Source organism: Aethalodelphis obliquidens, unplaced genomic scaffold (genome assembly GCF_003676395.1).
Source record: "Aethalodelphis obliquidens isolate GAN/ISIS:26980383/991018 unplaced genomic scaffold, ASM367639v1 scaffold10, whole genome shotgun sequence".
Lineage (NCBI taxonomy): Eukaryota > Metazoa > Chordata > Mammalia > Artiodactyla > Delphinidae > Aethalodelphis > Aethalodelphis obliquidens.
The window spans coordinates 30,276,234-30,288,921 of record NW_020837954.1 but is presented as its reverse complement, the minus strand read 5'-3'; the positions used below and the strand labels follow the sequence as shown (position 1 = coordinate 30,288,921).

The window sequence follows — 12,688 nt, the reverse complement described above, 5'->3', positions numbered from 1 at the left end:
AGGACACGGAAGCAACCGAAGTGTCCATCAACAGATGAATGGATAAAGAAGATGTGGCACATATATACAATGGAATATTACTCAGCCATAAAAAGGAACGAAACTGAGTTATTGTATTGAGGTGGATGGACCTAGAGACTGTCATACAGAGTGAAGTAAGTCAGAAAGAGAAAAACAAATACCGTATGTGAATACATATATATGGTATCTAAAGAACAAAAACAAAAGGTCTGAAGAACCTAGGGGCAGGACAGCAATAAAGACGCAGACATGGAGAATGGCCTTGAGGACACGGGGAGGGGGAAGGGTAAGCTGCAACAAAGTGAGAGAGTGGCACGGACATATATACACTGCCAAATGTAAAACAGATAGCTAGTGGGAAGCAGTCGCATAGCACAGGGAGATCAACTTGGTGCTTTGTGACCACCTAGAGGGGTGGGATAGGGAGGGTGGGAGGGAGGGAGCTGCAAGAGGGAAGATGTATGGGGACATATGTATATGTATAACTGATTCACTTTGTTATACAGCAGAAAGTAACTCACCATTGTAAAGCAATTATACTCCAATAAAGATGTTAAAAAAGAAAAAAAAGCTGTAGCAATTTTAAAATCGAGGATAATGATAAACAGATGATTCTTTGCAAGAACAGAAGGCTCCAGCTTCACAATGAACGTGCAGTGGAGATATGCCACCATTGTCTCTAAGAGCCAGGCTGGACAGACAGACAGTGAGTGCTGCAAAAAGGCCCCACTAAAGTCTACAAAATTAGCTTGAACTAATGAGTTCACACTGAAGTTTGTATTATTAGTTTTTACCACTTCTCCCAGTTACTGTTACATTATTCACTGCCTGATAAGGAAGAGTTTTAATATCTCGTCAAGCAGTAGAGCCATTCCAGTGGGAACAGCTTAAGAGCAGTCCTGGTTGTAACAACTACATTAAATAGCCCCAATTCTTCTCTGAACTGTCACTCCTAGACCACTGATATTTTCCATTCTGAAATAATGCCAACTGGAACAAAGTGATATTCAATTACTTCTTAAAAGTAAAAACACCCAAAAAAGGAGATTTCAATAAAGCACAATCTAAGAAGGGAAAACCATGATGAAGAGTTTTCCACAGTAATGTTGCTAAATTTAAACCACGTTACCAGCAAAATATTTACTTATCAGGCAGCATCACCATCCCCACCACAACCATCTACTGTTTACTGATTAAATAAGAGCAAAATCGTTGCCCCACATCATTAAAAAGTAAATGAACGAGCATAAATCGACTTAAATTCTCAGTCATATTCTGCCACTCCCTCTGCTAAACACCCTTCAATGTTTCCCCTTGGAAAAAAATCCAAATTCTCCAAGCAGGACCCCAAGAGCTCTAGACCTCCCTGCTCGCCTGGCTAACTCCTCTTTACCGTTCAGCTCGCAGCTCACAGGCCACTTCCTCAGAGATCCTCCCCCTTCCACCCAGACTGAACTCTGTGCCTCCTCTTCTCATAGCGCTGCATTCTTTTTCCGCACCATGCTTTTCAAAATATTCAGATAAATGTGTATCCACGTGATTACTTATTGTGTGCCTACTCACGAGACGATTAGCTCCACGCGGACATGTTTTGGTCCCTGTAGTACATCCAATACCTAGATGATGGTTGGCCACAGAAAAGGACTAGATAAATATACGTGGATGAATAAATTGCTAAATGCCCTATATCTATGTAATAGACCTGCTAAAAGTAAAACAGGGCTTCAGGTTTTTCTTTTAACACCTTACATAACAGAAGAAATATCTTTGAGTATTACTATTTCAAGAGCAAATATGTACACAAATGAAGATTACACAAATCGTGATTACACAAATAGCAATTACACAACAGTGGCACATACTTGCCACCCTCATCTGACTTAGCTTGGACACGGGGACGCATGAAAGACTAAGAGGGCGCATTTCCCAGCTGCCACTGCCATCAGCAAAGGGGTCTCCCTGGTCTGCCCCCAGACTGTGGGGCAGAAGGAATGACTGGGGCAGAGGGAAGAAAAAGCATAGTCAGAGGCCAAGCACTCCAATTCTAACAATGGTAACCATGCCACCCTTCCAGAGCTCACTTGCACACCTCCAGTGAAAGATGACCCTTTCATTACCAATACTGCAGAATCACAAATTTCACAGGAAAGCATTGCTGGTTCCGATCAAACAGCCTCTGCCACGTACTACCACACACCCTGGCCTTCTGATGGGAAACAGGGTGAGAGAGAAGGAAGATGAGAAAAACAATCTGGCAGGGCCTGGGAAGGGCCCAGAGCCAGGGACGCACAAAGAAGGGTGAGAAAGGGAATCTGGGGTGAAGTTAACACATAACTGGAAGAGCCAAGTGGGCTAACCACCGTGGCAAATAAGGACAGGCTAAAGGGCTGGATGCTCTGATGAGATCTGGTAAGGAGAGTGTATGTGTACACGAGTAGAATGAACTGGAGGTTATCGTAACTTACAAGTGACAATGGGCTATAAGGTCCACTGTATCTGTGGGAAATGTGGAACAGAAGTGACAGTCCTTGAAACTGAAAGAGTTACAGCAGTATGCACCGCGGATGCTCATGTTCGGTTGAATACAGCCTGGGGAGTCACAGAGACTAAGGTGGGAACGGAGTCAGCGAAACATGCAGAAGGGTGATCTATAGGTCAGTGAGGGCAGGAGGCAGGGGAAGAGACAGCTTAGATGAATAATGTAGGGTTACAAAAGAAGAGACTGAAATGGAAACAAAATGAAATCATTTCTAATGCCATGAACTGGAAAAGATGGAAAAAGAACATATTACTGAAAAACCAGGATTCAGTTAAGGTGAGGTAGTAGAAGGAGCATTTGAAGAAAAGGTTAAATATCTAAGAGACTTTGTCTAGGGGTCCAGCAGAGCAGGTGGCAGCAGGAGCGGCCGGGCAACACGGTCCGGGGATGGGAGCTTGAGGCGGAACAGGAGGAGGGAGGGATTTGTGACTAAGGTGCTAGGTTCAGGTAGGATGACATACTATGTACAAGGCCCCCAACATACAGGTACCGAGATAAATAAGAGAAAGGCGATATGGGGTAAGTGATCAGCTCACAATAAATATGCCTGGTCCATTCATCTCCCTTGGACATGGTTGACTGACCCTGTACGGGCCTATCAGATTCTCTTTCCTGAAAATTAAAAACCTTTCAAAGTGACTGAAGGTAGCTGGAGCCACTTTATAACACCCTGGAAAGAACATCTATGTTAACTCCTGTGGATACTCTGGTTCTCTTCTCTCACAAAACCTGGTTACTCAAATTTTCCCCCGATTCTGAGAGCTGTGCCTACCCTTTAATAATGTCTTTATTATTAATAATAACCTTTAATAATGTCTCCATGTTTGCTTTGTTTGTTTTAGCCAGAATCATTTCTGTTGCTTATCACCAAAGTATCTTTCCTGATTTAACATGGCTTCTGCCCACAGCTAACTCATTTCATAAATGAGGAAACGGAGGCCCTGAGAATGTATTTTTTTTTACAGGTTATAAGACCAAAACGTGGGACTTCCCTGGTGGCACAGTGGTTAAGAATCCGCCTGCCAGTGCAGGGGAAATGGGTTCGAGCCCTGGTCCGGGAAGATGCCACATGCCACAGAGCAGCTAAGCCCGTGCACCACAGCTACTGAGCCTGTGCTCTAGAGCCCACGAGCCACAACTACTGAAGCCTGCACACCTAGAGCCCGTGCTCCGCAACAAGAGAAGCCACCGCAGTGAGAAGCCCACGCACCACAACGAAGAGCAGCCCCCGCTCGCCGCAACTAGAGAAAGCCCGCGCGCAGCAGCCAAGACCCAACACAGCCAAAAATAAACAAATAAATTTATTTTTTAAAAAAAGACCAAAACCCAATTGTCCCTACTATACTACTCTCAGCGATTTTTTTTAAAACAGATTTAGACAGACAGCTTCCAAAAGACTTATAATCCAAATAACGTCAGCTAAAATCTAGGTATAAAGGTAAAACAGAAAAAGCTAAAACTGGAGCAGATGGAGGTGGCTAATGAGTCTGGAAGAGCCACGATCTTCTAATAGTAGCTAGTGGAGGATATAGTTCATATTCTATTGTAACATGAAGCCTGTGTAACGGAAGATTTCTATAAATTTTTTTTAAATATCTGAAGCCATTGTATTAATATAAAATTTGGATTAAAAAAAAGTAAATGTAAAAAGGTACAGAGCCAGAGAAAGGAAAGATAAATATCAACATATAGACAAAATTATAAAGACCGTGTCTATAATATCAGAATATTTTTGGCATCATCACATGCTTAAAAACATTTGTCTCGGTATCCTTCCCCTCCAAATATTTTGGGCCTATAAAACACTTCTCATACTTCCTTGACCTTCCAAGATTCTGTGGCCATTTCACTTCCTCCTTTTCTCAGAATCTCTGTAAGGCTGATTTCCTTTGTTTACCCTGTCAAGTGTCCTTTCCTTCCTAAAACTTTCACTTTATTTCCCTTTTTCTAGCCTAAAACTTGGCCACTATGTATTATTCTTTCCTGTTTCCCTGGTGTTTGATATTTTCTCATCTAACCATTCCCTCCCGAATACAGGACAATCTGAATTGGCACAGTCTCACAAACTTTTTCCGTGGCGCTGCCTCAGAAAGAACGACAGGAACTTTTTAGAAAAACGTTAACAGAGGTGATCGGTTGCTAAGACTGAGTATAAATACCACATATGCTTCCATGAAGCTGTTCATTTCTCTTTGAACCACGGGTTTTCAATAAAAAATGGGAAGCAAGTCTCTTATTTATTCCACATGGTCCAAACCTATTATGATAAACAAACATGTAGAGCCAGTGCTCCATATGAAATACCTCAGGTAAATATAATTATTTTACAAAAAGGAAACTATGGGCTTCCCTGGTGGCACAGTGGTTGAGAGTCCACCTGCCGATGCAGGGGACACGGGTTCGTGCCCCGGTCCGGGAAGATCCCACATGCTGCGGAGCGGCTGGGCCCGTGAGCCATGGCCGCTGAGCCTGCGCGTCCGGAGCCTGTGCTCCGCAACGGGAGAGGCCACAACAGCGAGAGGCCCACATACCGCAAAAAAAAAAAAAGTTTTTAATAAATAAATAAATAAAAAGGAAACTATATTACACATTAAGTAATGTATTTAATTAAAAGATAATCTAATAGACTATATCAGCCAGAATGGAAATTCAGGGTTCCCCTCCACTTATATATCAAAAAACAAATGAAATAATCATAAAAAAATGAACATTTTATATATTTCAAACTTACAAGAGGAATATGTATCACAGACTTCTTATAGCACTTAGCTCTGTTTACTTCCAATCTTTCTAATAATTACACAAATTCAATTCCATGTACATGTAGATTATGTGAAAACACCCACTCCTTAAGTAACAGAAGGGAAACAGCAAATCTTAGTGAGGTTTATATCAAAATTTAACATAAAAACTCTCTTCAGGATAAAGAACATCATTTATCTTTCAACCATAACTATTCTAAATTGATAATATGCTGATTCCACTATATCCTAAATCAGTGGTTCATTATGGGGTGAGGACTGGGGGACAGACGGGAGGGGTGGGGAGGGGTGGGAGGGGAGGGAGGGGACATGTGGCAAGCCCTGGAGCTACTTTTGGTTGTCTCCATGTGGTGGCAGTTGGGGGCTGGGGGGCTGAGGTGCTACTGGCATCTAGTGGGCAGAGGCCAGGGATGCTGTGAAACAATGCACAGGACAGCCCTTCACAACAAAGATTATCCTCCTCAAATGGCTGAGAAACTGTCCCACAGAGAAATGAGACCCAAAGAGAAGAGCAGCTGATCAGGAATAACCATGAGTCACCGCCGGCCCTCTCGGTTCCAAGGAGCCCCTACCTTGGATGCCTGCGGCGTGGATATCACATGGACCGTGCTGGGTTTGACTCCGTTAGCCTTCGGCCGCTTGTAGAGAGCAAATCTGCTTTTCCTCCGGCCTCTGTCTCCATTAGGTAAAGCACCATTGTACCTATAAACAGGGATGAGAGGTATTTGTAGATTTTCAAGGCATTAAGAATAAAAGTTCGATGGCCTAAGGGAAAAGACAGGAATGCCCACAAAGACTTGCCCACTAACCGCCCCACAAAAGGGACACAGAACAGACGGTTCACAGACGTCAGCTATGATGAAGTTCAAATCACTTCCGGAAACTTAATTGAAGAGTGATGTACAAAGTAATTACAGGTTTCCTATTCTATAAAGTCAGACTCTTCAAATCTTTTCAGAAGAGACCGAGTATAAAATAAGCAAATGAAAATTCTGCAGAGGCCGTATTAGTGCTGGTTCAACTCAGCAAGCGCAGTCCTAATGGGCCCCGGAGAAACACTCGAGAAATATTTTTAAATGAACTAGTTAGAAACTAGCATTCTAATTAAACCTCATCTCTCACTCGCAAATCATGTTAATGTCTGTAGGATCTTTATTTGTAAGACCCAATTTAGTTACTTGCATTCTTAAAAGTTCGGAATTCTCCACCTTCATTCCCATTGCTATTTGAACCCTATACTGTCAGGTTAGCAAAAACTAGCCTGCAAAATTAAACATAAAGTATGACTCTACAAGAATGTTGACCATTAAAAAGCCCAAAGGTAAATAAAAAAGATGAGTTTTAGTCCACAAACTAACAAATATCTCTAAAAGTCACCTGGAAAACACTACTGTCCTTAGCAGATTTCCTGAATTAATACCTTAAGCCGGTACCAGTGTTTAAAAGAAATGCAGGATTGCAGGAGGGTTTCCGTTTTCACCTGTATTTTCTAACTCTGGATTAAGGGTCCCTGTACGTTCTGACCGCTTCTCATGCTGCCACACTGCCATGTCTATTCTCCAACTCCCTCTTGGCAGAAGTTCTTTTCAAGAAGAGAACCGAAAGAAGGAAGGGAATTGTTTCAAATCTGTATGGATAAACATAACAGCTCCAAAGCTCCCTCGGAGCACCAAAGTCAGGGGCAGTGCCTGTGGTGTAGCGGCTCCACCCTCTCCCGGAAGTCTTGCCTTTGCCACTTGTCCATCAATCCCAGAGATCATGGCGGCCATGATCTCTGGGTGGGACACAAGGCCCACTGAGAACAGTGAAAGTCAGAACAAGGGGTTTGTGGTGTTTGTTTTACAATTCAGTAGCTATAGTATGACAATGGATTTAAATTATCACCAGAAGTTATTCCTGCTGTGTTTTTAATGTCTCCATTTCCATCACAAAGGAACGTCAGCAACAAGAAAATGCCTCTAGAATACAAAAATAATTTGTTTCAAGTTTTATTCCTCTCCTTTTTCTGAGGCAAGATCAGAATAATGTGCATTGTTTTCTTAAACATATCTGTGATCACTACTACAAAGAACATATCCATGAGTAAACAACCACTATAAACTCACTTTGTCCTAATGTATTTCCGTGTCACTTAAACCAAGATGAGCATCCTGTATTAAGAGAAACATACGTGACTCAATCAAAGGCAGGGCTGTAAACAATTAAGGGACATTTTCACCACTGTGGCCTAGAGGCAATTGGTACAAGATCTGGCAAGGTTCCTTGTGACCCTCACACTTGCCCAGCTCTCCGCTGCATCTTTCTCTCAACTATATACTGCTGGTCAAGGATAGCGAACCTAGTAAGAGCACGGCAGGTGCTTTTGAAGAGATCTGCTCACCATGACATCCCTTCTCAGGAATCCAGCCCTGAACTCCCTAAGGGGAGCCCCCGGCATCATGTCTGAATGAAACGGCCAGGCCAGCATCCTCCCCACCACCCTGGAGCTGAATTAGCTGGAGGCAGACATCCGGCCCGAGCTGGCCAATGACATTCTCATCCCGGAAAACACAAAGCCGGACGAGAGACAACCGCCAGTCTGCGTGGGTGGCCAGAGCTGCAAACTGGAAGCACGGGAGCTGTGGGGATGTCACAGTCTGTTCCGTGATGAAGCAGCAGAGAAGTGAGGAGTGAAACAGATGAACAGAGACAAGCAACAAAAAGAGATGGAAAGAGGGTCCTTAAGGGCTTCTATTGGCCCAGATGTACTCTGACCCTTGTTGGTGAAATTCTTTTTAGTTTCAGCTAACTCAGGTTGGTTTCTGCTACTTGCAACCCCAAAGCCATATCTAATATAAAGCTGAAAACACAAAAACCAGAAATGTCAACCTTAACGTATGCAAAAGCATTTTCATTTCAACTGCCTGAGCAGAGATGCACAGATATTTCAGGTTAAGCAAATATGCCAGTCCACTTAATATGCCTGCTTACTTAATACATCTACATGACACCCAGTGAAAAACCGTGCTGGAAATAATTAAGGTAAGAGTGGAGAAAACAGTGTCACGATGAGAAAAGTTTCGAATCAGGTTAAGCTACATGGTCATTCGTTCAATATTTATAATGCCAAGTACTAGAGCTGCAACGATGAATATCAACCAACCCGTGTTCAGAGCTCTCCACTTAAAAGCAGAGAAAGACATAAAAACAAGCATGATAAAACACTTGTGCAACAAGATGCACTAGTCATTCAAAGCACGTGGGAAGAGCCATGTCGGAAGCCCTCACAGAGCAGACAGTGTGAACTTTCTTGGAATCTGAACAAGATGACTAAATGGGGAATGCAGGGCAATCGTATGTACAAAGGCAAGGAGTGGTTCAGTGCTGTGGGAGCGTAGAGTTCAAGAGGACAGACGCAGAGGGCTAGGAGGGTAAAAGGTGGGCAGGGCCCAGATTACAACCCCCTGATGCTCCATGACGAGGGGCATGGCCTTTCACCCTAAGAAGAATGGGAGCTGGTAAGATGTAAGCAAAGGACTAACATGATTGCATATAAAGTAATCATGAGGGCAGCAGCATGCAAGATGCACATCCGGATTAGAGTCAGGATGACTGGATGGGAGAACTGTCCTAACCTGAGGAGGAACGTAGTGGGTGGCCCTCAGAAAGACAGGTCCATGTCCCAGAACCTGTGAAGGGGACCTTACTTGGAAAAAGAGTCTTTGCAGACGTAGTTAGGGATCTGGAGATGAGATCATCCTGGATTCCTGGGGCCCTAAATCCAGTGACTAATGTCTTTAGGAGACACACACAGGGAAAGAGAGGAGACGACCAGGTGAAGATGGAGGCAGAGACTGGAGTTAGACGATCACAGGCCAAGGAACGCCTGGAGCCACCACAAGCGGGAAGAGGCAAAGGAGAACCCTCTCCCAAGGCCTTCAGAGGCAGCACGGCCTTGCGGACACCTTGATTCCAAGACATGAGGCCTCTGGAACTGTGGGAGAACAAATTCTGCTGAGAGTTGTTTTCAATGCTAGATGAACATGAGAATTACCAGGGAAGCTTCATAAAAATATGCGTGCCTAAGTCAGAAGAGATGCTGATTCAGTAGCTCTGGGACGGAACTTTTAAAAGTTCCACAGGTGATCCTTACTTGCAGCTACAGTTGAGGACCCTGGTTTTAAAGGCAAAAAATCAATAGTAATTGGTGACCTATGATGTGGCCGCACCAAGTGAGGGACAGAGAAAGGGAATATCACATAGGCTCCCGGCCAAGGCCAAGGCGACGGCACTATTAGAAATAGGAATTACAGGGACATCCAGGGGAAGCCGTGTATGAGGCAAGAGAAGTTATAAACTTGGGTGCCTGCACCATACAGGTGTGGAAGTTAAAATCATGAGAGCAAATGAGATTACTCAAGGAAATGTACAGAATAAAGTAAAGAAGGCAAGGACAGACCCTGGGAAAGATGACCATTTAAAGAAATAAACCGTAATTCACAGAACTATTCGTCAAAAAAGTGACTTTCAACATATGTAAATTTCAAACAAAATAAATACCTTTTATATCTTCAAAAAAATAAATAAATAAACCCTTCTTAGTCATAGGTAGAAGGACCAGGACCAGTAGAAAGTTGCATTACCAAAGATAGGAGAAGAGAGAATTTTAACAGTGTTTAATCAGTTAAGAGGCCAGTCAGAAATGCGCAAGTATGATTTGGAAAAGAACAGGTCATTGGTGACATCACCCACCTTCAGAGCAAACCAGCAACGCAAAAACAAGCAAAGCCCTCCAGCGCCGAGCCTCACTGTGAGCCTACCCTCTCCTTCCCAGCTTCTCACGGCCAAGAACCTCAAAAGAGGGCTCCACACCCACCGTCCCAATTCCCTACCTGTTGACTCTTCAGCCCACCGTTGTTTGCCTCCAAATCTAAAGGTACATTTGCTCATAAAGGCAAAAAAGTACTATTCCATGAAAGAGGGTCAGAATGCTGTCTGGCCCTGCAAGCTTTTCAGCCAGCAAGTTTGCAGAAATAAGATTTCCAAGTGCTGCGGCCATACCTGTCTCAGCTGCTAAACAAGGGTAATTTGATTCAAACCCACAAGTTGCCTTTCAAGCTTCAAATTAAAAAAAAAATTCTGGAGACTAAAAAAATCCACTTATTTAGTAAATGTGTGATGAAAATGTAGCTCTTCATATACGCAGGGCAAATAGGTGGTAAAGGTATTTGGAAGCTTCAGAGGACAATGAAAAACCCTCGTAAGAAACCTCACAAGGTAAGAAATGGTGTTTCTTGGTTTCAAATTCAGAGTTCACACATTAATTCTTTTAAATAGCATTTGCTGTGCATTTACTATGTGCCAAGAAACCTTGTAAGGGAGGCTCCTCGTGGGCAGATAAGAGGCTTGAATGACTGGAACACGCATAAATTGCACGGCTGGGAAGGGGCAGATGGGACTCAAGTCTACATCTGGTTTTGTCTGACTCCATATTTCATACTCTTTCCAGTAGCCAACACTGACAATTTTTAAATTCAAGGCATTTCCTGGCAAACACCACAAAGATACATTCTTGAGAAGACGCCTGCCACCTAAAAAATGCATTTGTCAAAAAGAATTTTCTATAGGAAATAACAGCAAGAGAGGGCGTGCCAGGGGCTCCCAGCCACACTTCGGAGGCATCACATTTGATCTTAACCAGTCTGAACTCACGGAGCAGCACCTGTGTGGGCTACAGAAGTGAAGCGTCATCAGCATCAAACGGCCACATTCCAGAGGCAGCCCAGCTTCCCATTATAGACTGAAGCCTCTGCCCTCCCTCGAAAGCAGTATCTCTGTCACCTGCACATATAAATCACAAGCAACTACTGTAGCTAAGACAGACTGTACACTGCAGATGAACAGGCCGGGGACACTAGAGACAAGAGATGTGAAGGGCACTGGAGTCTGATAAACCCCTGCACCGTGGCCCCCCGGTCTCAAGGAGTGCACATCAATTCACCACGATAGTGAATGCACTAACACACTGCCGCAACCGTGCATATGAAGATGCACGTAAACCAGTAAGTGCCTGACACTGGCTTTACATCATTACAGCCCGAACTCCTCATTATTTAAGCTATCAGATGCATCTGGACTTGCACTGCCCGACTGAACTCCATACATAAAGCCCAGGGACACAACAATATCTATTTTCCTGTGCCTAACAAATGCTGCGTATTGTACGGTTTCATAAAATAAATAGTAGACTTTCATTTCCAGCCAGAGAGCTAACTGTGGCAGCACCATTACAGTCTACTCCCTCTGGGGATAACCTGCTGCAGCTTTTTAAACATCAATTCATTCAGAAAATCTTCCTGGGCTTGGCCTCCGAATGAAAATTCTCAATGCCCCATTTCTGGTTGGAAATGGTCTCTGCTCCAAGTAGCTACTTCAGAGCTATTGAATATGAAAATATATTTATATATAAAATATGTAGACGCATATATTCATTCAAGATAGCATCAAGCGAAGTACATGGGGTGAGCCAGGCCCACGGCTGTGTGCTGAGGGGCTAAGGATACGAGACACCCTGTCTCTTAACAGACTCAGTCAGGTGGAGAAGACAGATCAGGTGACAGATAGTTATAAAACAATACTGATAAGTGCCAATGAAAGTGAGTTAGAAAACACAATGGAAAAAAAAAATCAGAACAGTAACTTTGGGATTACTTTAGGACACGGTCATAAGTCTTGGCATGCCCTACATGTGTGATTCAAGTCATGGAACCTTACTAATAGTCTTCACCAACCCTGTGTGACACCACCAGTCAATCTCCCATTTATCTCACACCATTTGGACTGGATGCTCTTTGAGGAGTTTCCTATTTCTTTGTGTACCCTCCCTTCACCTCTACGTGGTACCTTAAAACCAAGGAGGGGATCGATGAAACAGTCGCCACATTAATATGGAAATAATGATAGTGGTGTAAGGGATAAAGAGAGGAGTTCTAGCTCCAACTCTTTTCCTAGCTGGTGCTGTGAACTTACCTAAGATGGGACTGCTTCCTCAGCTACAAAGACAGCAACACAAAATAACAAGTTCAATTTTAAAAAGAGATTCCCAAACCTCTTTCAAACATTTCAATCTGATATGGACAGAGAAGGCATTTCATCCAACTCAAGTACCAGGATCCTGTCTAAGAAGGGTGAAGGTTGTGGCTATCGTTTTAACAACTGGCTTTGATCTGCTGCTACACTTCCAAAGACCCCTCAAATCTTTATGGCAGTTGAGGTGTGGCAGTTACAGCTACAGGTTGAGGTTTGCCTTATCTTGAGGATTTTTAGCTTCCCTAGACCAAAACAGTTCCCAAGGCAAAACATTAAAACGTTCTTTCTATCAGGAACG

The 12,688-nt window shown here is 43.4% G+C and overlaps 1 protein-coding gene across 1 annotated transcript in view; it reads right to left on the bottom strand.

The window, feature by feature from the left end:
* PELI2 (pellino E3 ubiquitin protein ligase family member 2) overlaps positions 1 to 12,688 on the bottom strand; it is a 207,228-nt gene that overhangs the window by 148,845 nt on the left and 45,695 nt on the right. Inside the window, exon 2 of the mRNA XM_027111345.1 lies at positions 5,895 to 6,024. Coding sequence (XP_026967146.1) covers positions 5,895 to 6,024 — 130 coding nt within the window. The remainder of the gene's footprint in view (positions 1 to 5,894; positions 6,025 to 12,688) is intronic.